Source organism: Pelophylax lessonae, assembly GCF_965119305.1.
Source record: "Pelophylax lessonae genome assembly, chromosome: 3".
Classification (NCBI taxonomy): domain Eukaryota; kingdom Metazoa; phylum Chordata; class Amphibia; order Anura; family Ranidae; genus Pelophylax; species Pelophylax lessonae.
In genome coordinates this window covers 323,747,448-323,775,405 of record NC_138770.1, presented here as the reverse complement: position 1 = coordinate 323,775,405, position 27,958 = coordinate 323,747,448, and the positions used below count along the sequence as shown (strand labels likewise).

Here is a 27,958-nt window from a genome sequence, read left to right as displayed (position 1 = left end):
GCTCAACACTAGTGGTAAGTAAACGCCACAGTAGTACAAATCGTTCAGCTTCTCCTGGTGGATGGGACGCCGCTTCCGTGTCTGCGTTCCACCTCACCGGAACTCTACGGTCTCACGTTCCCGACGCACGTTTCGTTAGGCGTGCTAACGTCATCAGGGGATCATGTGACCGTACATTTCCTCACATCTTATATAGAGGTTCACACAGCTCTCAACAGCCAATCACCGGTCGCCGGAGTAAGAACCGCCCATTCTTTAGTAGATTGTTAGGTTCTTCCCTTCAGTAAGGGTGCCTCACGGGGACATATAGAAATGCAAGCGTTGCATTTGCCACAGGGAAAGAAGCCTTTTACATCCAGAAAGGTCGATTTTCTTTTAGGAGGGTCTGGTATGTTTGGGGCCAACATATGCCTAAGGTTTGGTGCTTTCCTGTAAATAAATTGTGGTTTAGCCGGTAGTATTTGGTTCAAAGTTCGGTCCTTCATTAAGATGGGCCAATACTTCCGGACAATTGCTTCAATTTCTTTGTAATTCCTATTGAAACCACAATTTATTTACAGGAAAGCGCCAAACCTTAGGCATATGTTGGCCCCAAACATACCAGACCCTCCTAAAAGAAAATCGACCTTTCTGGATGTAAAAGGCTTCTTTCCCTGTGGCAAATGCAACGCTTGCCAGATGTCAAAGAAAAACCCCAGAAAGATCACCACCTTCCATTCCAGAGCTACAGGCCAAAGATTCCAAATCAACAAATTAATATCATGTAGATCTACCCACGTGACCTACCTAATCAGCTGCCCTTGTGGGCTACAGTATATTGGCAGGACTACCCGCCAATTGTCTGTGAGGATTAATGAGCATGTGGGTAATGTGAGGAGAGGCTTTCCCAAACATAGCCTCTCCAACCATTTCCGCCTGTATCATAACAAGGATCCCTCGCTTATGTCTTTTTGTGGCATAGACAGAGTGGATAACCATTGGAGAGGAGGAAATATGACTAAAAAAGTCTCCATGAATGAGACCCAATGGATATATAGAATGAAGACTTTGGAACCATTGGGAATGAACATTGATATTGATTTGAATTGCTTTATCTCTAATTTTTAAATTTTAAGTTTAATACACAACATCAATTTTCCATCATTTTCAACCTGTATTTATGCTTCTTTTAAAATATTTTAGATAAATGTATGTGATTTTTATGTAATTTTAATTTTCGGTTAATTTTAGGATGTTGGAATAAAATGAATAAAATGTATTTATTTATTTAATTGAGTAATTTTTAGGTATATTGTTATTTAAATCGATTAGCTTATTGGTTAAATATCTCAGCACACAGCAACCCATCCCATAATACATTATTTACGAATTGGTACTGATATTGAGAGTATAGGGAATAACGACTAGTATGGCATTGAATGTTTTTAGCCAATCAAGGGTTAAATTCAACGGCAAACATAGTGAAAAGTCGTTCCTATATTTCCATTTCTATATGTCCCCGTGAGGCACCCTTACTGAAGGGAAGAACCTAACAATCTACTAAAGAATGGGCGGTTCTTACTCCGGCGACCGGTGATTGGCTGTTGAGAGCTGTGTGAACCTCTATATAAGATGTGAGGAAATGTACGGTCACATGATCCCCTGATGACGTTAGCACGCCTAACGAAACGTGCGTCGGGAACGTGAGACCGTAGAGTTCCGGTGAGGTGGAACGCAGACGCGGAAGCGGCGTCCCATCCACCAGGAGAAGCTGAACGATTTGTACTACTGTGGCGTTTACTTACCACTATGGAGTAAGTGCATTACCTTTTATTAAATCTCTTTATATGGCAATATTACGCTATTGGAGTTTCCTTATTTCTTATGACATGTTGTCCGTTGTCTCGGAGTCATCTGTTTACTTCTGGCTTATCACACACTGGATGTGAAGACTGTAATAGGAGATTTTGGAGCTCTTGTGGAGATACATTGCGATCATGACCCCCTATAACTAAGGGGTCAACTTCTTTTGGTAAGAAGTATTTTATCCGAGCACTGGGTGTATGGTGATTGGTGAAGGCATTTCACATCAAGTCCAATTGTATTTGCTGCTGGAACTTAAAGTTTGCACTGAGCACTTTTCAAGGACTATGTTTATTATTATTATTATTATTATTATTGCTATATTCATTGGAATATCCACCTTTAAATAATTGGTTCATATGTTTATGTTATTTATGCATTAGCACTTTATTGTGAGTATACTGCTGAGTGCAATAACCCATATTCACTATCACATAAATACGTTTTCCCAGTTTTTTGTGGTAGCATGAGGTGCCTCGGCTTATATTCTAGTCGGCTTATACTCGAGCATATACAGTAATAAAATATTTACAAAAATGTGAGGGGTGTACTCACTTTTGTGCGATACCGTGTATATATATATATATATATATAGTTTGTGAAGTAAGGATCACAGACAGACATACGTAAAAAGGCAGGCACCAGTATTTCCTGTGGTCTCTCTGAAGGCGATCCTACCCGATTACTGACTTACTATGCCCTTTTCTGCACTAGGGGAAATGTATCTAAACTGGTGCAGCCAGAATATGGTGCAGCTATTCATGACAAACAATCAGCTTTGTTGCAGTAAAACAGGTTAAAAAGTGCTGGTTGTCAAATTTCATAAAAGTGGACAAAATATTTGCATGTAAGAGAATTGTATTGTATTGTATTGTATTGTATTGTATTGTATTGTATTGAGAATTTTAAGAGAATTGTTCTCACAACATAATCAAAATTACATGCATTAAGGTAAATGCTCCCAAAAGACCTCAAGGTCTCATAGAAATAAAAATAAGAGTCCATCTGCCAATACACTAACTGTGAAGGTACCAATTGGGGTATTTGGGATTTCAACCATAAAAATCAGAACACCCTGTAACTATCATGTCCAACGAATGGCTTAAAAAAAGGTAGGGTAAAAAAGTAAAAAAGACAAAATCAAAAACAAAAGCCAAAGAGAGAAAGAAAAGGTCCCAGGGGTGGATGTATCAAGAGATATCAAAAATCCCAAAAGGTGGTTGTTAAAAAGTGATGGGTGTGTGTAATGGTGCCTTTCCACTGCATGGAACCGAGAGGTATGGCTCGCTTTTGTGCTTTTCCACTGCTGGTACCGCATGGTATGGTGTAGGAACAGTTCGGTACGGTACGGTATGGCGGCGCTTTTCCACTACATGGAACCGAACGGTATGGCTCTCTAAACAGTACCAAAAACAGTACCACCTCAGTTGTAGTTCCAAGAGGGCCGTTCCGGTACCATATCCCACAATCCTTTGCATGCAGCCTTGACTGTTTACACTACTAGCCACTGATTGGTCAGAAAATCGTTGTTATCCCACCCACTTACTTTAGTACTACTTTAGTGGAAAAGCAAACCATACCAAACCGTACCGAACCGTTCCAACACCATACCATGCGGTACCATACAGTGGAAAACCAAACCGGGCCAAGCAGGGCCGAGTAGAGCCGAGCCGGTACTTGCAGTGGAAAAGTGCCATAAGAGATCCAAGACGCACAAACTCTGAGAAATTTGTCATGTATGTCTGTCAAAATAGCTGTCAGTTTCTTGTTGACCATAATACATTTTTTGCAGTGTTTTACTGCCTCAGAACTAAGAATTGGGGATTTCCAGGCCCTGGCTTTGGTCAATTTGGTCGCCGTACAAAGAAGTATAACCAATTGCCATTCCGGTCTAAGCAGCTCTTCACTAGGTTAAGGAGAAGAGCCTCATATGTGTTCATTTTTAATATTAGAATGAGTTTGTGTACGGAGAAGCGCATAGACCTGGATCCATAATATTTTCACCTTAGGGCAGAACTACCAAAGAGCCATTGTCTCTGGCTGTGGACATTCAGGAAAACACGTCAAAGGATAATTTGGAACACAACTTCTATCCTTCATATTTAAAACTTATCTGAGAAGGCTGAAGATAGAAGCTAACTGGTTATTATGCACAACAGCTCCAGATTCTGTCTGCTCTAGTTTTAGTATATTCCCCCAATGTTGTCTTTGTGTGGAGGTGGTCAAACTGGTAGAAGCTGTTTGGTAGAGCCTACAGCAAAAAAACAACAGTGAGAAGTACAGTAGTGACATAACTAAATATTAAAAAAAGGTATACACCTTGATTTTGTTTTTTTTGTGCAAACAGCGGGTCGAACGGAAAAAAAAAAAAAAAAAAAACACAGATTACATTGCTGAACCATCAATTCCTGGTAGCAGGGGTATGTATATTACAAGACTGTCTGCACAGTATTACATTCCTCTGTCGGGTAACCACTGTATGTACAGATGTAGAGATATACTCTGCTAGCCATATGTCTTTTATTAACTCCTGATTGATTTTTGACATTGATAAGAACTACCCCCACTCATTACAGAATAAAGCTAGACCACTTCTATGGGGTAAGCACATGATGGGGGGGACATGCTAGGGTTGCATAGGCTGGTTTTCATTTGCTGAACTGGTTTTCTTTGGATAAGTGGTGCCTGCTCTGCACTTTAGCAAATGAACTAGGAGAAAATCCAAAGCAAATCCTCAGGTGGCCTTGTTTTCCCACTCAGCTCTTTCATCTTTTAGGGCCAGTTCACAATAGAACGCAGTGCCAGAAACCTATGTTCCATGCGCGTTTTCCAGACTGTTTAAAACCCACTGCACTTGTAATCTGATGCAGGTGTCAGTGTAATGCTAATTACACCCCAAAAGCAGGTCACAAATGCATTTGCCTGCACTGAATCCAGTGGCTCTATGTTTTGTAAAGTAGGGCATGCACTACTAATTTGCTTCGGCCTGTCACAATTTCTGCCCATTCTAATAAATGGGCTGAAATCGCAATGCACTCAGATTGGATGTGAATCGTACAGTTACTCTGCATTTTGTAAAGAGATCGGGTGCAATTTCAGCCTATTCAATTTAATAAGCTGAAATCGCACTGCACCTAGATTGTATGTAAATGTAGTTCATTATGTGAACTGGCTGGTCTTTTCCTTAATCCTTCCACTCTTTAACATGGGCTTTCTACTAGGGATGGGCCGAACACCCCCCTGTTTGGTTCGCACTAGAACTCCTGAACAGAGAAAAAGTTCTGATCCGAATGGCAAACCCTTTTAAAGGCTATGGACCCCAAAACTTAAAAAATCAAAAGTCCCCATTTTGAAGGCTTATATGCAAGTTATCGGCCATAAAAAAAGGTATGGGGGTCTGGGTACTGCCCTGAGGGACATGTATAAATGCAAACATTTTTTATTTTTTTTTAAAAGTCAATTTTTTCAGGACAGAGTTTTTAATGATGCTTAAAGTAAATCAATAAAAATCAAAAATTCCTTGAAAAATCTAGTGCCTTTGGGTCCCCTTAGTCTGCCTATAAAGTAGCGCATCAGTACCTACTGCAGCAAAACTGATATTTCTAAAGAAAAAAAAAAATTTGAAATGACATTTAAATTGGCAGCAATAAAATACCATTGCCGACAACAGAAAAATGTTTTTTTTTAAAATGGCACGGTGTCCCTTTTGTTCTAGTATGGGTTTTAAGAGGAACCCCACGCCAAAATGTAAACATAAAATGGCATGGGCTCCCCCAGAAGTCAATACTAGACCCTTATCTTAACATGCAGCCTGGCAGGTCAGGAAAGGGGGGGCGAGTGAGCGCCCCCCCTCCTGAACCATACTAGGCCACATGCTCTCAACATGGGGGGGTGATTTTGGGCGATGGTTGTTGGCATCTGCTCATTGGAATCTTGAAGCCCCCTTTAGCAAAGGAGCCCCACCTCCTGAATGAGTATCCCCTTATCCATTCACCAAAATATTGTAAAATTAAATAAAAACAGGAGGCAGTTTTTGACAATTCCTTGATTACCCAAAAATGGCATGGGGTCCCCCAGAAATCCATACCAGACCCTTATCCCAACATGCAGCCTGGCAGGTCAGGTAAGGTGGGGACGTGAACCACATAGGTGGGTGCTTTGAGGCACCCCAAAGCACCTTGTCCCAACGTTGATGGGGACATGAGCCTCTTCCTGCCAGCCCTGGGTGGTGTTTGCAGGCAGGGGGTTTATCAGAATCTGGAAGTCCCCAGATCCCGCATGGGGATGTGAAGGATTATGGGGTACATAGTACCCCTACCCATTCACCCAAAAAGTTTAGATACATTGTCAATCACAATGCCGCCGCCACCGCCGGACCCGAAAAAGAAAAAAAAAACTGCCCTCAACTAAGGCAAACCACTGAATACCTGGCTTACTGTTTGACAGTTCTCATATAGGTAAGGGTGGGGGCCATGTTACCTGGTGGCACCACCTCTTGTGATGACCCAGGATGCACCGGTTGGTGATGCCACAATGAGGGCAGGGCCCCTTACCTATAAGATCAGGCATTTGGCAGTTTGCCTTAGTTGACGGCAGAGTGTTTTTTTTTTTTTTTTTGCGAGTCAGCGGTGGGGGGAGTGGTAGCAGCAGCATGATTGACGATGGATCTACATCAGGGAAATTTATTTATTTTTTAATAAAGGAATTGTTTGTTTTTGTTGTTTTTTATTACTTTTTGACACTTTTTTGGTGAATGAATATGGGATACCATGTACCCTACACTAATTTATATGGAGTGGCAGGATCTGGGGCTCTTTTGTTAAAGATGGTTTCCAGATTCCGATAAGAAGACACCCACAACCACCATCCAGGGTTGATTGGGACAAGGTGCTTTGGGGTGGGGGGGGCAGAGTCTCATTCCCCCTTTCTTGGCCTGCATACTCGGTATGTTTTTTTTTTTTTTTCACTTTTTTATTGCCAGCAATGTTTTATGCTTATTTAGCTGTCAGGGGGAAAGCCCATTGACAGCTGATGACTCATCGGTTATTAAGGACCCCGCGGTTGGCTTCGCGGCCACACCCCTAACAACCAGCTATTTACTGAGCCCTGATTGGGCAAAGCTTTGCCCAATCAGGGCTTAGAATGCACTGTGCAGCATTCATTTGGATGTTCAGTGAACGGGCGAACAGACAATATTCAGGCCGAACTTTTGCTTGTCCCGAACCGTTCGCTCAACTCTACTCTCTACCTTTCTTTCTCACAGTTGTGTCCTCTCTTTCCTTCACCCATCTTTCCCACCTCTATATATTTCACCCTCACTTCTGTTCCCTCCTTATTACTGCACTTATCATCTCCTGCTAAGGGCATGTCCCTTCATATAAATAACACTGCCATATTACCTCCCTCACACTTCTGCTTCTCCTATCTTCTGGGGATATATCCCCAAACCCTGGACTTCCATAATTTACCTGTGGCCAATGCACCCATCACCCCACTCCCTTTGACTGCAGCTGCAATCCATACAATTTTGTTTCTATTCCTCCTTTTCTCAAAACCAGTCTCCTCTTCTCATGCAACCTCTGGAATACCTGCACTGTCAGTACAAATTCACCTCTGTCCATGAACTTTATCACTAACTCCTTTAATTTCCTTGTTACTGAAACCTGGCTTCAAGAATCTGACTGTGCTTCTCCAGCTTCCCTCATCCCAGACTTCTTTGGACTCACTCTTCAAGACTCAGTGGACAGAAGGGAAGTGGAGTTGGAATGCTTCTATCCCCACAAAGCAACTTTCATATTCTTCACTCACCGCCCTCCCTGTCCCTATCTTCATTTGTATATATATATAATTAGTGTATCTAGCATCTAGCAATGTATTCAAAGTTTTATTTTAGTAACTACATTACCCTCCCTAGCGGTATTCTCAAGTGTGGCTCGGGGGTTAATATACAGTGCCCAAAGCGGTAACCCCAAGCCACACTCAGGATTACCCCACAATCAAAACGTACCTTCCACTGCAATCCCCCGCCGCCCTTCCCCGCCATCCTCCAGCCATCCTCCCGCTGCGTGATCTGGCTGATGCCGGCACCTTCTTTCGGTTTCTTTCCCTGTGAACGCCGCGACGCAGGGTGGTGGAACCGGCGGGAGATTCAAAAAATAAAAAAACAAATGACATGATACAGTGTAATCTGTTAGGATTACAACTTTGTATCATGCCATTTCAGCACAGGTTTTCACCTAGTGGCTTTTCTAGTGCCCTGCCTGTACTTTTCGCGGTCCACGGCATCCAAAAAGCATTCTTTTAGCTCAAAGCGCTTTTGGATGAACTGAAAAACAGCGATGGTGAATCGGAATTATTTGAAGAACTGAGCGATAGTGATTTGTGGGAAAATTTGTCATCAGGTAGTAAAAGTAACGACAGCGACGATTCTGCGATTGAGCTCAGCGATGTGCGAACTTGGTGCTCTATTGACTGCGGTACGAATCAGGCAGTGCCCCCAAGATTCCCATTTACTGGAGCACCTGGTATGAAAGTTGACATTGACCATGACAACCCCTTGGCATAGCTACAATTATTTCTGACCGATGAGGTTATTGAAAAAATAGTTACCGAGTCAAACTGGTACAAAGAGCAACAATTGGCTACAGATCAGAAGTTTACAAGATGCAGAAATTGGGAACCAGTGACCAAAGATGACATTTGGAAATTTCTGGGCCTTATAATTCTTCAGGGAGTGGTGGGGAAACCCCTGCAGAAGTGGTATTGGACAATCAATACATTACTTGCCACACACAATTTGATGACATTTATTTTTATTATATTATAATTTATGATTCTGTGTTTTAAACTTTATCATACCCGGGATGTCTACTAGACTCTTGTTTGGACAGATTTAAGTGAGTTACTCCTAAGATATTACAGGCCTAAATTATAAAACATATTCCCATGCAAAACAATGTACCGCTTTTAGCACAAAAATTCAGACATAATCAGACCGCCAGGGAGGTTAATTATTTGTGAAGTGGAATATAAATGTTTTTCATGTTTACATTATAACAGACATTTGTTATAGTGTATTCCAGCTTGAATTCACCTGTTCGTTTTACAAAATATTATAAATAAATGCCAAAGATCATTTAGTATCCATTAAAATAAGTTGGTAAATCCACTCCTATTTATATATAATATTTAACAAGAGTTTATCATCCACAATTCTTAAAAAATTTTACAGAAATCCATTATTCATAACCACTTCCCTCTCATATGATGTCCTGGACTTTGAGTGGAGATATTTAAATGATAATTGCAGCTGGAGGCATCATTCAGATATCATTATTTTTTGCTTGCAATTCCCTGCACCGTAAGAACAATCATAGCGGCTGTTGAGCCACTTGATTGTTTTTACAGGCGGCAGGAGGGGCGTCTCCCCCACTCTCCTGCTGCCCTCTAGTGCTTCTACAAGCTCACCCGTGTGACCAGTGAACCGGAAAAGAAATCAGCCAGCAGCGGAAGTTTACCCCGGGTATAAGATATATCCCGGGTAACTATAGGCCGGTCAGCCTAACATCAGTACTCTGCAAGATTTTTGAGGTGATGTTAAGGGACCACATACAAGGCTATAGTAATAGAAATGGTATTATTAGTAGTAATCAGCATTGATTCATGAAAAATCGTTCTTGCCAGACCAATCTATTAACCTTCTATGATGAAGTGAGCTGCCACCTAGATAAAGGTAAGCCTGTGGATGTGGTGTATCTGGACTTTGCAAAGGCCTTTGACACCGTTCCCCACAAATGCTTACTGTTCAAACTAAGGAAGGTAGGTATGGACCATAAGGTGAGTACTTGGATAGAGAACTGGCTCCAGGAGAGGTTGCAAAGGGTGGTGATTAATGGGGAGTACTCAGATTGGGTGGGTGTGGAAAGCGGGGTCCCCCAGGGTTCTGTCCTGGGGCCAGTCCTGTTTAATTTATTCATAAATGATCTAGAGGAGGGGATATCGAGTAAAATCTCGGTATTTGCGGATGATACTAAACTAAGCATGCCAATATCTTCTGGGCAGGATGTGGAAACCTTACAAGCGGACCTGAACAAAATAATGGGGTGGGCAACTACATGGCAGATGAGGTTTAACCACTTTAACACTGCTCACTGTGCCTCTACTGCGGCACAGTGGCTCGTTATCGTCTGGCGACGTAGACCTACGTCACCAGACATCTCCCTCTCTCGACGGCGTGTGCGCGCCGCTGGAGGCTCGTTCCCGCTATATTCAGTCACAGTGGGAGTCGGGCCAGGGTAGGAGCGGCGGTGATCAGCGCCGCTCTTCCCCGATCGTCGGGGATCGAGTGTGGAGATCTGCCCGTTTGTGTAATCAAAGCGGGTGGATCTCCTAAGTGACAGGCAGGGTCAGATTGCAGGATTCAGCATAGCTGAACCTGCGATCTGTGCCTGTGTCACACAGTCCCCTCCCCCCACACATGTCAGTAAGCACCAGGCATAGATTAACCCCTTGATCACCAATAAAAGTGAACCCCTTCCCTGCCAGTGTCATTTTTACAGTAACAGTGCATATTTTAGCACTGATTACTGTAGTAATGTCACTGGTACCCCCAAAAGTGCCAAAAATGTCAGTCAAGGGTCCGATCTGTCCACCGCAATGTCGCAGTCCCGCAAAATAAATCGCAGATCACCGCCAGATCGCCGCCATTACTAGTTTAAAAAAAAAAACAATAAAAATTACATAAATTTCCCGTAGTTAGTAGCTGCGATAACTTTTGCGCAAACCAATCAAAATATGTTTATTGCAATTTTTTTTACCAAAAATATGTAGCAGAAAACAAATTGGCCTAAAATGTTAAAAAATTTTGATTTTTAATTTTTTTTTGGGGGGGGGGGGATTTCATATAAAAAAATGTGAAAAATATTGTTATTTTTTTAAAATTGTCGCTCTTTTTTTGTTTATAGCGCAAAAAGTAAAAATCGCACAGGTGCTCAAATACCACCAAAAGAAAGCTCTATTTGTGGGGAAAAAAGAAAACAATTTATTTTGGGTACAACATCGCACAACCGCGCAATTGTCCGTTAAAGTAACGCAGTGCCGAATCGCAAAATATGGCCTGGTCAGGAATGGGGTAAAATCTTCTGGTCTTAAAGCGGTTAAAAATACGCTCATTGAGAATTTTTTTGTCAAAGACATGTAGCTAAATACATTTTGGCCTAAATATATGACAAAAATTGAATATATTGGATATTTTTTAACTGTCAAAGTAGAAAAATATTGTTATTTTTTTTAAATTGTCGCTTTTTTTTATTAATATCGCAAAAAATGAAAAGTGCAGAGATGATCAAATACCACCAAAAGAAAGCTCTGTTTGTGGGAAAAAAAGGACGTAAATTTCGTTTGGGTACGGCGTTGCATGACCGCGCAATTGTCAGTTAAAGTTGCACAGTGCCGAATCGCAAAAAGTGGCCAAGACGTAAAGCAGGAAAATCCTCCGGTGGTAAAGTGGTTAATGTTGAAAAATGTAAAGTAATGCACTTGGGTGCCAGAAACCAGAAAGCAAGCTACTCATTAGGGGGGGATCCTCTGGGTGAGTCTAGGATGGAAAAGGATCTGGGAGTACTGGTAGACAACAGGCTTGGCAGTGGCATGCAATGCCAAGCCGCTGCAAGCAAAGCCAACAGAATACTCGGATGTATAAAAAAGGGGATTCATTCCAGAAATAAAGAGATTATTCTCCCGCTCTACAAGACTCTGGTGAGGCCACATCTGGAGTATGCTGTCCAGTTCTGGGCACCGGTCCTCAGGAAGGATGTGCTTGAACTGGAGAAAGTCCAGAGAAGGGCAACAAAAATAATTAGGGGAATGAAGGACATCAGCTATGAGCAAAGACTACAAGCACTGAACCTATTCTCTATGGAGAAGAGAGGATTGAGGGGGGATATGATATCAATGTACAAATACTGTACTGTCAGCCCTAGCATATGGAAAAATCTATTCAGAGAAAGGGAATACAATAAGACACGTGGCCACTCACTAAAACTAGAGGAAAGGCGGTTTAACCTTAAAATACACAGGGGGTTCTTCACTGTAAGAGCAGTAAGGATGTGGAATTCTCTTCCACAAGCAGTCATATCAGCAGGGAGCATTGATAGTTTCAAAAAACTTTTAGATGGGCACCTTAAAGACCACAACATACAGGCGTATACAATGTACGGCTAACAGCAAACACACACATACATTATAGGTTGAACTGGATGGGCTGATGTCTTTTTTCAACCTCACTAACAATGTAACTATGTAACCATAGAGAATACCGAGGACCAGATGGTCCCCGCCAGTCTCTATGACCTTCTGAGGGCTGGGTGCGATGTTATGACGTCATGCCCGGCCCGGCAAATGAAAACACTGCTGTGTACTTGGCTGGAAAGGCTGAGATTGTTTTTTTTTTATCTCAGTCTTTTTAGCCTGGAGGAGAGATCTGGGGTCTTATAGACCCCAGATCTCTCCATAAAGAGGACCTGTCATGCCCTATTCCTATTTCAAGGGATGCTGGCATTCTTTGTAATAGGAATAAAAGTGATCAAAAAATGATTTAAAGGGAAAGTGTAAAAATAAACAAAATTAAATAAAATGAACAAAAATTGAAAGCGCCCCCATTCCCGCGTGCTGGCACGCAGAAGCGAACGCATACATACATCACGCCCACATATGTAAATGGCGTTTGAGCCACACATGTGAGGTATCGCCATGAACGTAAAAGTGAGAGCATGTTAGGTAGGTTCTAAAGTGTGACATAGGTTAGGTTCTAAAGTGTGACATTTTAGGTATCTATTTACTCAACATAACAACATTTTTTACATTATTCAAAAAAATTGGGCTACCTTTATTGTTTTTTTTTTTTAAATTCATGAAACAGTTTTTTTTTCCAAAAAAAGTGTTTGAAAAATTGCTGCACAAATACCGTGTGACATAAAATGTTGAAATGACCACCATTTTATTCCTTATGCTTTCTGCTTAAAAAAATATATAAAATACCTGGGGGCTCTGAGTAATTTTCTAGCAAAACAATTATGATTTTTACATGTAGGAGAGGAGTGCCAGAATAGACTGGTATGGAAGTGGTTAAAAAAGCAATGTCTTATCCCCATTTTCCACAGAATATATGTCTAAAGCTTTCCAGAAGAGCAAAGTTTCTTTACCATTAAAGTGGTTGTTAAAGCAGAAGCTTTTTTTTTTATCTTAATGCTTTCTATGCGTTATGATAAAAACCTTCTATGTGCAGCAGCCCCCCTCAGCCCCTCTATTACTTACCTGAGGTCCATCTAGATCCAGTTATGTAGCAGGAGTGTCTCGGCTACCTGGGACTCCCATCCTTTGGCTAAGACAGCAGCACAGTGCTATTGGCTCCTGCTGCTGTCAATCAAAGCCAGTAAGCTAAAGAGGAGAAGAAGGGGCAGGGCCAGGCATGTGGCACCATGTCTAAATGGGCACAGCTGTGGCTCAGCTCGGGTGGCCCGATAGCAAGATGCTTGCTGTGGGGGCACTCAACAGGAGGGAGGAGCCAGGAACACTGAAGATGGACCCGAGAAGAGGAGGATCTGGGCTGCTCCTTGCAAAACCACTGTACAGAGCAGGTAAGTATGACATGTTTGTTATTTTTAACTAAAGAAAAATTAGACTTTAGTATTACTTTAACATGGAATATTCTTGTTGACAAGCTCAACGTATCATTCACTTCATCAAGAGCTACAAATGGGACAAGACTGACATATCTAAATACAAAATATAAAGATAATTAACAAAGGTTGTGCACGCATATATCATTACATATGATTACATTGTATCATTACTTTACAATTCAGTTATATGAAAACACCTTTCAGTGCCCTCGTAGTTGCTTGAAAATCTTGACCTTATTTTTAGTTGTCTGTTGCTGAATCTGCTAGTTTTGAGTACTAGGGATGTGAGCCTGTGCCTGAAACACACATAAAACTGGAAGACAGGGAAAAGCGCTGTGCCAAGATACAATCAGTAATAAGCATGACCATTAAAGTAATGAGCAGTGAACAGTTTATTCCATAAAAAATGTGGCATAAAGGTTTAAAGATATAGCCAACCAGCAAAGCAGGACCAAGTTAGCCTAGGATCTGATGTATCTGAGTCTGGAGCCAGAAGAAAGGTATAGGAGCTCTTGTGGCGAGTAGGATAGAAGCTGGACCCAGAGAGGATGGAAAGTGCTGGCTGCAGCCGGGGATCCAAAGAAGTACCTTGTATGCTGCCATGTGGTCTGAGGGATCCAGAAATGAGCCTCCTGTACAGTCTTTAGGATGGAACAGGCTGGTGAAACCCGGGCAGATGTAGAGCATCAGTTGTAGCCCGGATACCTGGAGGTGACAACTGCATGCACAGGAGAAAACAATGCCAGCAGCCTACACATGACATTTTCCACCTGGGCAGTTGTCTATGTGTCTGGTGATTTGTTTTTATATCTTAAACACATATGAACTAGGAGATTTCATGTATTTAAAAGTTTATCTGAACAATCAATAAAGAAAATAAGAATGTCTAAAATAACTGTTTCATGATTATTCATAATGAAAAGGAAATATTATTTATATAGGCTAAATAATATTTTTAATGACACATGTTAGAAGGTTTTGTCTTTGTGATAGTTGACATAATTCTGGTAACCACTCAAAGTTAGTTTGGAATGTTATTCTGAACATTGTCTGTAAAGAAAAATTTGTAACTAGGCTGGTTATTTCTGTATTTTAATGCACATTGTTTCCATTTCAGCACCTTGCGGATATAATGTGTCATCGGAAAATGGCACCATTTACTCTCCAGGATTTCCAGATGAATATCCCAATTCAAAGGATTGTACTTGGTTTATTTCTGTTCCACAGGGTCATGGGGTTTATATTAACTTTACTTTGCTCCAGACCGAACTAGTGAATGATTACATTGCAGTATGGTATGTGACCCATAGTAAATAAATTGCTTTTAAATTGATTATTTTCCTTGACTCTGCAACTATGTAATGGATGTGGGACTACTGCCTGACATTTTTAAGAAGTGAAATAATAACACATAAGGTCAGAACATGAATTTGAAAAACTAATCAATTTTTATAGATACATGCATAGCACAAATTAAATAAGTAATCAATCGCTAACATTTTACCTCTCTCTCATAGTCTGAGGTCTTATAAAAAACTCTCTGGCAGAGATAGATAATATACTGTGAAATGCAGTACGTTTGAGGAACACATTTCTCATTCATTTAAGGTGAAGTATAGCAAAGTGAATTACATTCACAACAAAAAGCTGTGAAAGTATACTCTAGAAAATGTATGTAACATACATTGCTGTAGGTGTTGACAGTAGGACAGCTGTAGGTGTTGGCAGTAAGACAAAGGGCATGAGCACATGCTGGTCATGAAATTCATACAAACCACTATATAGTATAGTCAATATAGAAGAACTCAGCAGATTATATTGGTGGGACATTTGTTCAGCGCTTGTGATCAAACAAAAGTGTAGCTTGGCTAAGGATGGTTTCAAGTATGGTTAAATCTATTTCCCTGACACAGTCTGAGCATGACATAAATTTGATTTAAGTATTCTAGTGGAAAAGTCACTTGATTTATGAAAGCATATAACTAAAGCCCTGATTAAAAAAAAAAAAAGAGAGAGAATCTATTTTTGTAACATCTAGCATTTTAGTTTGTGGAACTAAGGAGATACAATGATGACGATTTGCAGGTAATTCTTGACAGGGAGCTTTGTTTTCAAGAACAATTTTGAAATAACCTGTGTGACATGGGGTTGTTAGCTATTGTGGTAAATGTGCTTATACAGGGAGTTTACTCCATGCCAGAAGTACATTTCAGGAATTTTCCTGCCCACTTTTATTTAAAAGAAAGCAAAAAGTTCACAAAATAAATATCTTCTCATGCAGGGGGTTATCATCAATATGACAAAACAATATTCAAGCCTTCTGGCTCTTTTTGTCAGCCCTGCGGCTCAGGCCTCATGCCTTGGTCTTGTCCAGCCCATTTAGCACCCGTCCCCAGTGCTAGTACACAAATTCTGTACCCCCTACAGCTGTGTCTTTCCTTTACAGATCCCAGCTTTTCCATCTCTCATAGACTCTCTCTCTCTGACCCAGGCTTCTGGCTGATGGCACTTCTGAGCACTGGGTGAGACCCGGCCTCTCATTATTTTGGCCATTCCCATCCTGGACAGCAAGTTGCAGATGTGCAACTCTTGTCTCGCTTACAATCACTGACCCGTTCAGAAGAGTGCAGCGCTGTCCTCTAATCCTGCTTTCCTAAAATAATAGCACACACCTGTGCCATTAGTGAGCCCATTTTCTCCAAACCTGGCCCAGACTGCCTTATCACATAGTGGCATGGCCTCATCTTGCTACACCTGTTTCTGTAGCTGTCCCTTGACCCCTACCTTAAAGTACAATATATCTAAACCTCATAAAAAAATGTAATACTATATATTTCAGCCTTTACTCACATTGGAGCTGCAGTACTTTTTTGAATCTGCATTGCTCTTTTTATGGCCAAGTATATGTATTTTTTTTCCTGATAGAAATCCATCCTGTGCATTGAATTGCAATCTCAAACAATGCCATCAGCTTTCTCAGCTATCTTCTGTGAACAGTAGAAAACCTAATCCCTAGTTAATGGGAATAGGAAAACATAGAGGTATTACTAGTCCAAATCAGGAGAGAAGCTAGGGTGACTACAGTGTAGTTAGTAAGCAGCACTGTGACAGAGAGTTTCTTATTGGCAAAATCACAAAGAGAAAATGTAATTAAAGCCTTGACTTAAAAATTAGCATTTATTTATTTATCTTGAAACGCTTAGTATTTTAGGTTCAAATATTTTAATTATTATTACTTTAGGGAGCAAAAAGTAATAGAAAACAAACAAACCAATGTAAATGTCAGCAAATGTACTTAATAGCATACAAATAGTGCCAGAATTAACAGGGCATAAAGGATCACAACTCCAAAGGATCAGACAAGGTTAAAAATACATCTGATGCTATCAGGAGAGATCCGCTGTGTACACATTGGACTGGTGTGCTTCACAGCATTGCCCCATAGAGGGAGAGAATAAACCAACTCCATAGGGCAGAAAAGAGAAAGTCAAGAGGTAAAGGAAGAAAAAGAGAGAGAGAGTGGTAAAAAAAGACAGAAAGACCTAGAGCTCATGGTGAACAGTAGTGCCATACAGACAGCCAAGTGCAGGTGACAAGCGTATTGTGATATAAATTGCCCAGGGCTCCCACGTTTGCTCAAATAGTTCCTGTTTATTAATAATAATATTAGCCACTTTCTCATGTAACATTATCCAGGAATGGATATCTTATTCTTCATACTGGGGACAGATACAGAGGGAGAGTTCCAAGCTCCAGCAACACTAATATTTTAGCTTATTTTAAAAATAAAAGATTGAAAAAATGTATGCAGTCTCTGCTTACAAGAACAGGTAAGCTGCAATATATTACTTTTCTTTTTTGGGCTTTAGATATGCTTTAACCTAACCCTTAAGTTGACCCTAATTCTTAACCCTACTCTCAAATGTATAGTAAAACCTACCAGAAGAAACATTGTCACTTTCCCCATGTAGATCAAAGTGACAATTGCATATCCCTTGTAATCACCTGAGCTACGCTCAATCACAGGTCCTTGTTCCTCCACAGCTTTAACAGTTAACTCCAATGTAACTTAACTGCTAACTTGACCCGCAACATTAAATTTAATCCTGCAACCTGACACATACTTTGTTGAGCATAAACTACGCAGCTTCCTGTCCCATACCAAGATCCACCAACACTCTACCAACAAAGCAGGGATAAGAAACAAAGAGATCTTTAGTAAAAATCATCAGACATTACACAAATTAACACTTGTTAGGCACACATTTAAACCCTTGATTACCCAAAATTTTAACCCCTTCCCAGCCAGTGTCATTAGTGCAGTGGCCGTGTATGTTATTATGACTGATCACTTTATTAGTATCATGTGATGGCAGTGGCAGTTAGTCAGTTCCCACTCATTGGCAGTTAGTGTCCAATTTCCCACTGCACTATCACCTGATCACTGCCATTAGTAGTATAAAAAAAATTTCCAGTATTTATACCATAGTTTGTGGCCACTATAACTTTCATGCAAAGCAATCAAAATACACTTATTTTTTTATTTTTATGTTTTGGTCGAAAATTATGAAAAATTAGATTTTTATTTGTTGGATATGTTTTATAGCAAACATTTTTTATTTTTTCAAAATTGTTTTTTTTTTTTTTTTCTCTCGTTTATATAATAAAGGATAACCAAAAAAACCCAGTGGTGATCAAATACCACTAAAAGAAAGCTGTGATTGTGTTAAAAAAAATGTAAAATTTTGTTAGGGTAAAGTGTTGCAAGTACCAGTTAAACTAGCGCAGTGCTAAATAGCAAACAATTGCCTAATAATGAAGGCGGTAAAACCTTTCGGGGCTGAGGTGGTTAAAAGTATTTCTCTTGGCTGCTTAGTTTCCTATTTTGAAAGAAAATATTGGTTAAGCAAGATACCAAAATCACTTCCATGAACTTGACTTCAGAAAAAAGGCAATTTTAATATCTACTGCACACGGTGGCAAGCTCAATATTTTAACATAACCTGCTAGACAAATGCAGCCACACAAATACAGTAGCTGCAGTGCCCTTTTTTTTTTAACCAAGCAGTATACAGTATTTTCTTTTGGCTTATCCTGAATTTTGAGAACATTCAAGTAGGCATATGGGCTGTAACTTTGATAACAGGCATTGTAAAATAATGCTAGCTTTTGTATTTAAACATTCACTATTGAATTCATACTCGGGTGGTCAAAAATTGTCATAAAGAAAGAACAGAACAGACCAAGAGTTAAATGATTTCAAACAACCTCTTGCTAATCTCTGATGTACTTGAGTACATATCACAAAAGGATGAGGATGCTGTTGAAATTCAGACATTGCTTTCTACAAAGGCAAGATAAAATAAATGTTTTATGCTGTCAAAGGTCTCCTAGGTGACAGCGGGTTCTTTTTTTAAAAATTCCAATTGAACAACTGCCTAAGACCATAGCGAATAGTGTTTAAAGAATGCTGTTACAAGGTATGGCGTCAGGTATTATACCATGTCTTGTAGGTGGTCAAATGATTAAAAAAAAAATCAATCTACTTATACATTTACATAGGTGGTACATTTTTAAATAATGTACATATGGAATATTTTTTAATACATTGGACTGATTTACTAAAGGCAAATAGGCTGCTTTCTGAAAAGTGTATTATTGCTTAGCAAAGAATTTGCTCTTTCCAGAGATATTGTCACATTGTGCCTTTTAAAATTGAAATGATCTACCCCTTTAGTAAATCACATCTATTACACGCAAGTATAATACTATTATTACTTTTAAATACACAGTTTTTACTGACTATTTATGTTTTTTATATATTTTATATATATATATATATATATTTTATATATGTTTTATATATTTAGGGATGGAATTGATCAGAATTCTCCACAGCTTGGTGTTTTTAGTGGAAACACAGCCCTTGAAACAGCATATAGTTCATCTAATCAAGTACTTATTAAATTTCACAGCGACTTTTCAACTGGGGGATTTTTTGTTCTGAATTTTCATGGTAAGTTACCGGAAATATGTTCTGTATATGTATACTGATTGCAGTCTATAGTTTTCAAAATTGTATTATATGTGCTTAGTAAAGTACCTTGGTTAGCTTTTAGCACTGCTTCCTGAGTGCTATACAGCAATCCTCTCACATAGAGGTATGGTGTAATTTAATTTATTTTCCTCCTATATTTTTAAGATGTATCCATTTTATGCTTTAACTACATCACACAGAGATAAACCCACTGAGCAAGGGTTCAGATCAGGTTGACGTAGCATAAAGCAGGCTACATTCCCTTTATTATACATATGCCATCCATCCCCCTCCCCCACCACCACCACAACCTTTATCATAATCCAACACAACCTAGCTATAGAGTCCAAAAATTAGCTTCTTTGAGGCAATGTGTTTATCAATTAGTTGAATAAATTCAAACATACTTTGATTTTTTTTTAGATCTGCTTGGACTATTGGTATATTGAGCATATGAAATTAAAAGATAATGTTTAAATACAGCTGAGTCTTTCAATTTTGGTCACAATCTTCTCATTTATCCCTTGTAGTTACAATCTCTATTGAAAACAAATGAGTATTAAAATCCATTCACCTCTGATTTTCTGCAAATGTGTGTAGCATAAGTTTAATTTTAAACAATCCAGACTGCCTATTTAACATCATGTATTCAATATTTGCCATATGACCAAGCTAGTTTATGTAGACCAGTGTGGCTTTATACCGGGCATATCTAATTCTGATGATATTTATACAGTGTTACTAAACATTTAAAACCAAGTCAGTGGCATTAGGTGATAGAGAAACATTGTCCTTAGATGCAGCTAAGGTTTCTGGCAGCATTGCATGGTCTTACCTGTGGGAGGTGCTGCATCATTTTGATATAGGGCCTAGACATATAATTTGGATCCAACTTCTCTAAACTAAACCAATGGCACAGATTAGTGTTCAATAGGAAATATTCTCTTCTTCTAATTCCCTCTAGAGGCACTAGGCAGGGGTGCCCCCTATTGCCCCTTCACAAAAGAGCGGTATGAGCCTCTACTGACATATCTGGTTTTATGTGATTTCCTAGAGGAAAAGATTGTACTTTATGCAAATGATACCATATTTTTTTCTCATAAAGACTAGCACTTTCTTAATAAATCGAATTACCTTAATCCATAAAATTTGGGACAAATCCGTTTTACTACCCTATTAGGTCACCCTTGCCTGATATTGCAAGTAGTTGACACATTTCAATAACTTGGTATCAACATCTCATCACTCACTTGTAGTGCACCTCACTATAAATCTGCTGCCATTAATTTCTAAACTCGATTTGAAATGCAGGAGCTAATGCCACCTTCTGTAGTTGGCCATATCAACCTGGTTAAAATGATTTGGCTCCCACAGATCCTCCCAATATGGATACTAAAATGCTGGTTTCATATCCTTAACACTCTGATCCGTGAGCTGGTTTAGAAACAAGGTCGCCCTAGGATTAAGGTGAAAACACTGCAAAGACCCTTAAATGAAGGAGGATATGCACTCCCTAATTTGCATTTCTGTTATCTGGCAGTATGATCCAATGGTCTCCTTTACTCTCCAGTAGTAAATACCAAGCATATTCTAATAGAACAGATCCTAGACCTGACACCACTGGTATCACAGTTTTGATCTTTGATTAACTTTAAATCCTTACATACTTTACTGATGTTTTAAAAGGTTTGGGATGTATTTTAATTTGTGTTACATAATGGAGGCTCTTTTGTGTATACCCCTCTACGGGACAATAATGCTCTCCCTGAAATAGCCAAATTAGGTACAGTCGAACAGTGGAAAACACAGGAAATAACATAAGTTTATCTTTTTTTTTTTTTTTTTGAGAACAATGTGTTGCAGTTTTTTTTCAACAACCTATACTTCCTAATGGTTTGCATCTACCAATATCTCAAATTGCAGCACACAATTCATTCCAATAAAGCAAGCCAGCCTAACTTAAATTTTAAAGACCAATTGTGTTTAATACTGTGCTTAAAGCTACATCTAAAAAGAGGAATGTCTCTCATTTCTATTTGGACTTAATTCCCATTTACACTTAGTCCCCCTTCCATGCAGGTCTAAGTGGGAACAAGACGTGGGTACAATATCTAAGGAACAGTTGAAGTTTATTTTGCAAATGGTTCCCTCTGCATCTCTTACCGGGGATCTGATGCATATATTGTGGTGCTGCCCCAAATTGTTCAGATACTGGCAAGATATTGTGGATCTGGTGGCTATGAAATGGCTATTTCCTTCCACTCCCACAGTTGCTCATTGGATCAGAGAGGTTGATACCTCACTTTAGTTTGAAAAATTGGGATTGCCCGAGCAAATTTGAAAAATTGTGGGAAGCTGGGCTCAGAGAATACGGAATGTTATCTTGATACCCTATTTATTGTATTTGTAAATTGTACCTGTTTTAGGCCCCGTTCACAGTGGGGCGATCCAACTTACCGGGCGACCTCGGAGCGGCCGTCACGGACTTCATAACATTGAAGTCTATGACGGTCACTCCGGGTCGCCCCAAAGAAGCTCCGGACCCTTTTTCTAAGTTGGAGCGACTTGTGTCGCTCCTATTAGAACGGGTCCGCAGCTTCTCTATGGAAGGTGACCTACGGCGACCTGTGAGGCGACACACGTCCTGTGCCTGTGTAATGTAAACACAGGCACAGGAAATTATGTAATCTTCTCTCCTGGAGTCCTTTTCAGATCCAGCATGAGAAGAGAGAACATCTACTGTGAGTAAAAGCACCACACTCACACCAGAACACATAGTTAGGCACATTTAACCCCTTGATCTCTCCCCCCCCCAGTTAACCCATTTGCACCCTGTCACAGTGTTATTAGGTACAGTGTACAGATATTTTACTGATCACTGTATTTAGTGTCATTGGTTGCGCTAGAAAGCGTTAGTGGCAGTTAGTGTCAGTTAGCGTCAGAGTACCCGCCATATATTCCCTAATAACGTTTTCATCCTCTGAGCACCCTCAGTCAACCCTTTCACTGCCCTATCACAGTGTCATTAGTACAGTGTACAGTTCTTTTTCTGTATTAGCGTCACAGGTGACGCCAGATAGTGTTAGCGTCAGTTAGCGTCAATCCCATTCAGCATCAGATTCCCCGCCACATATACACTAATAAATTTTAACATTTTGATTACCGGTAAAACTATCACACACACACACACACACTCTCTGATCAGATCACTATGATACTAGCATCCCCAATAGTATAGTGTTCCCAAAAATGCAGCATTAGCAGGATAAGCCCGGACACCTGTCAGCACCTGAGTTTAGCTCCTCCCTCACCCCCCATCAAGTGAAGTATCAGTGGATCACTGTCACTTCTTATACACAGTTCACAAAACCACAATATTAGCAGTTTTAGAGAGGTGCTTATCTCCACATGATCTTACTGGACTATTGAGACCAAGGGAGAGGAACACTGGGGAAGAACGCTGAGAGGATCTCATGGCTATTTATGTTTTGGATAGGATCTGCTGCCCATATTAACCTTTGTAACAAGGGTCGATGCAATTTGGTAAGAAGCTGTTGGGATTGGGTGTAGTGGTGGTCCTTACAGCACTAATAGAGGATTATATCAACGGAAAGATCACTTTTAAGTTCTCCCCTTGGATGTGGACTGTCTCTATGAACCGATTAGAGCTACACTTACTCCTACTATTAACATTTTTAGGCCTGATCTCTGCTAGTGCTAGCAGTTACATTTTTTGCAGCCTTTCAAACAGTCCCTGACAAACAGGTGCTTTTTTCCCTGTGAGTCACACTAGGTACCTATATATTTATTGGCCAAAATTTCCAAAGAAAGGTACATTAGTGAAGAGGCCTACAGGATACTGAGCATGACAGATGAGTGCGATGGGGAACCCTCACCATCAGAATTAGGCTGAGTATTCAAACCTGTATAGAGCAGCGGCACCCTAACAGATAGCTCTGACAATAGAGTAGTGGTCCCTAATAAGATCAGGCACCTCGTTCCCAGGTTCCTGAGGTGCTACATTGGCATAATTCTCATATGCAGCAGAGTGCCAGTAACAGTGCTGCTCTACCTTCTGGTGAACTGATGAGCACCAGCGGCCTAGTACATCCTGGTCATAGACAAACCAGCACTGCAGTAACACTTGGTGACATGGCAAGCCTCATAAGTGCAGGTCAAGCTGGTGTGGTGGCTAGCACAAGTAGTGTCCGGCATCCACCAATAATTCAAACACTGGCCTGTAGAGCCCATAGTGCCCTTCCTGTTGTATTTGCGATTCCTGATTGGCAGCCCACAAATTCTGCAGTGCCCGTACTTAGCTCATTCACTGGCCAAACCGGAATTCAGGTGGAAATAGCAGATTTACTCCCCTTGGTTTCTTCAAGCTGTTTTTCATAGAAGATCTGTATGGATCGATTGTGAACCAAAGCAATTTATATGCCAATCAATTTATCGCAGCAAATGCAAATTTGACCCTTGCCCGACAATTTGCATGGAAAGCAAATCTTGCAGTTTATGCACTTTAACAACAATGAACTCTGGCTATGATCAGCTGCACAAAATTTGTATCCTCGTAAATCACTTGAACAAAAATTTTGCAGCCTTGTATACGCAACAAGCTGTGTGTGTAGACGAGGCCCTGATTATGTTTTCTGGCCGCCTTGTTTTCAAACAGTTTTTCCCCAGCAAGTGTGCCAGATATGGGATTAAATATAATGCACACTTGATATGGGCTATACATGGATTTTCCTGGTTTTAGGAGGGAAAAGATAGCAGCATGAAGCCCCATGACTACCCAGACTACATAGGGAGCAGTGGCAAGATTGTTTGGGAATAGGTGTCACCCTTATTCAGAAAGGGGTACCACTTGTACATGGACAATTATTACACATAAGTGCCACTTTTTAGACACCATTTTGAATTCAGAATTGGCACATGTTGCACTGTGTGGCCTAGTCACTGGGGCTTTCCCCAATGGCTTGTAAATGCCCTACTTAGAAGGGGAGAGAGAGCCTGCTTAAAATGTAATGAATTGTTTGCAGTGAGATAGAAGGACAAGTGGAATGTCTTTGTTCTGTCTTCCATTAACTCAGATATGATAGTCAAAACTGCAATGGCGACTGGTGTTGTTAGGAAGCCCCTTTGTGTCCATGACAACAACCTTAACATAGGAGGGGTGGATTTGGATCCTTCCTAAAATTTCAGGAAGAGATCATCACAGCCCTTTTGTTTCCAGAAGGTACTGTGGCCCAATTTCTCAATCCAGATTCAGTGAGCTGGCTGCACGAGAGGCATTTTCTGGATGTCCTCCCTGGTACCCCTACTCAAAGAGCACCCCCAAAAAAAGATTGTGTCTGTAGCAAATGCGGATATAGGCATGACACCCGCTATTTTTCTTCCTCCTGTCCTAGCCAACCTGGTCTCTGCATCCATGATTGTTTCCATTGCTACCACATCCTAGTGGATTTTTAGTATAATAATAAACTGATCTGTTTATTCTGACAGCAACAGGGTTTGCTTTCAGCATACGTAAATCAGTGACTACAGCACTGTAGGAGGTAATTTCACCACTGCAGTTAAGAAAAAGAGCATATTTACCAAAGCGTAGGGGCTGGGGTGAATAGAGGACAGATCCCCCTATGCTTTGACATGTATTTTTTTTCAATTTTCTTGGCAGAGATTTCTTCATCCACATAGATTGATGTGAATAAAGGAGTCTGTTAGGTTCTCTTTTTTATTTATCCCACAGACTGCATAAAAAAAAGAACATTACAATATATGGCCAACAAGGACCAGCAACATACTGGTATGTCACTGTGGTTATACTGGGATGATGCCTGCAGGTTTAGACATCATCTTGGTATTGTTGTTTTCACCTGGAGCTTGGCTTTCATGTAAAAGCAATCCTAGTGACTAATTAGCTGCTAGACTGCTTTTACAAGCAGTGGGAAGGGATGTCCCCCCTCTTACGCCGCCTTCTACGGTTTTCTCGGGCTCTCCTGTCCCACCAGGTAACCCGAGAATGCAGCAGGTACTTTCGCCAGCTGACCATAGAGCTGATTGGAGACCAGAATAGCTTAAATCATCTATATGGCCTACGAAACTGGAAGCTACACGCATTTAATCACTTCTGATATAAACAGCGCCATTTTTAAATTGGGAAAGCATCTTATCACACTGATCTGGGTGTGGCCAGATTCTTTAAGGGCAGAAGAAAGATCTGGAGTCTATAATAGATTCCAACTTTTACAAAAAAGAGTACCTGTCACTACCTATTGCTTTCATAGGGGATATTTACATTCCCTTTGATAACAATAAAAGTGATTAAAAAATAAAAATGAAAGGGACAGTGAAAAAAAATAAATAAAAAAAGCAAAATAAATAATTAAAAGAAAAATTAAAGCACCCCGTGTTCCAGTGCAAAGGCAAATGCAAGCATTGCTCTTGTGTCAAATGTAAGCAGCAATTGCACCATGTATGGGAGGTATCACCATGGTCGTCAGATCAGGGGTAGCAATTCTAGCAGTAGACCTCTTCTGTAAATCTCAAGTGGTAACCTGTAAGAGGCTTTTAAAATGGCCTGGTATTCAAGTGGTTAGAAGAGTGGGTCATGGGTGGCATAAGCTTCTAATGTTGCAACAGTTCAAACACTCCTCAAATGACCCCTTTTTGTTGAGTCCATGGAATATCTTATGTTTTGCCACAAGTTTCTGGAAAATGACAACTTTTTTTTACACAAAGTTGTCATGATATTTTGCTCACATATGCCATGGGTATATGTGGAATTACATCCCAAAATACATTCTGCTGCTTCTCCTGAGTATGAGGATACCCCATCTGAGAGACTATTTGGCAATCTAGTTGCATACAGGCCCCTGAAAACCAATCACCGCCTTTAGGCGTAAATTTCTCATTGCACTGCCTCACTACCTCTCACAGTTTCAGTGGCCCTGAAATACCAAAATAGCACAAAGCCCCCCTTGGAAAATAAACACCTCAAGGTATTTGTTAAAAGGCATGGTAAGTATTTTGCAGATCTCATTTGTTGCCACAATTTTTTTGAAAAATACAAAAGAAAAGGAAAATTTATTTTTTCTTTTCTTTTTTCAATTTTAAAAACTTTTTGATAAATACCTAGACCTGAAAAATACACAACATGTCTCTCAGCAAATATCTTGGGGTGTCTATTTTCCGAAAAGTGGTTATTTCGGGGGAATTTGTGCTGTCTTACTATTTCATGGCCTCCAAAACTATGCTAGTTGATATGGTAGTGAGAAATTAGTAATTTTCCAGAAACTTGTGGCAAAACATACCTAAATATTCCATGGACTCAACATGCCTCTCAGTAAATATTTTGGGGTGTCAACTTTCTAAAAAGTGATCATTTGGGGGGGGGGGGCTATATCTTTTTAGGGCCCCTGAAACTGTGATAGTTAGTGAGGAAGTGAAATTAGCAATTTACGCCCTTTGAAATCCTGATGGCAGTAATTGGTTTTCAAGTCCTTTAACCACTTCCATACCGAGTCATGTAAAATGACGTCGGCAAAGTGGTTGTCTAGATCCGGGCCGCCGTCATATGACGTCGGCCCGTTCTAGCTGCTACTGCGCGCCCCCGGCGGCGCGCAGCGGCGCGATCAGGGATGAGGCTCGTCCCTCGGACATAGCCCATCACTGATCAAGGTAAACAGCCAATAGAAATTGGCTGTTTACCACGTGATCGGCTGTGTCAATCACAGCTGATCACATGAGCGGCTCCTGCACGAGCCGCTCGTTCTCTCTGCAATGCGCGCCCCCGGGGGCGCGCAGAGCAGCGATCGGGGACGAGGCTCGTCCCTCGGACAGAGTCGATCCCCGATCTAGGTAAAGAGCCAATGAAATTGGCTCTTTACCACGTGACCGGCTGTGTCCAATCACAGCCGGTCACAAATGTCAACAGAGAACACGGTAACTAGCTGTCACCGTGTTCTCCTCCTCACACACTGATCCTGTGTGAGGAGGAGATTGTGGTAACAGCTAGTTACCAACTACAGTGCACCCTAAACACACTGATTGCCCCCCCCCCAATAAAGAGCACCTGTCACTAGCCCATCAAAGTACCCGAGTACCTGTCATCAGGTACTCAGATGACAGGTACTCGGGTACTCTGATGGGCTGGTGACAGGTATTCGGGTACTCTGATGACGGATACTCTGATGACAGGTACTCGGGTACTCTGATGATGGATACTCTGATGACAGGTACTCGGGTACTCTGATGACAGGTACTCGGGTACTCTGACGGGTACTCGGGTACTCTGATGACAGGTACTCGGGTACTCTGATGACGGGTACTCGGGTACTCTGATGACGGGTACTCGGGTACTCTGATGACAGGTACTCGGATACTCTGATGACAGGTA

General features: G+C 40.7%; 1 protein-coding gene across 1 annotated transcript in view; it reads left to right on the top strand.

Annotated features, from left to right (window-relative positions):
- CSMD1 (CUB and Sushi multiple domains 1) overlaps positions 1-27,958 on the top strand; it is a 2,644,830-nt gene that overhangs the window by 2,257,619 nt on the left and 359,253 nt on the right. The window contains exons 43-44 of the mRNA XM_082250071.1: positions 14,641-14,818; positions 19,394-19,539. Of these exons, the coding sequence (XP_082106197.1) occupies positions 14,641-14,818; positions 19,394-19,539 (324 nt within the window). The remainder of the gene's footprint in view (positions 1-14,640; positions 14,819-19,393; positions 19,540-27,958) is intronic.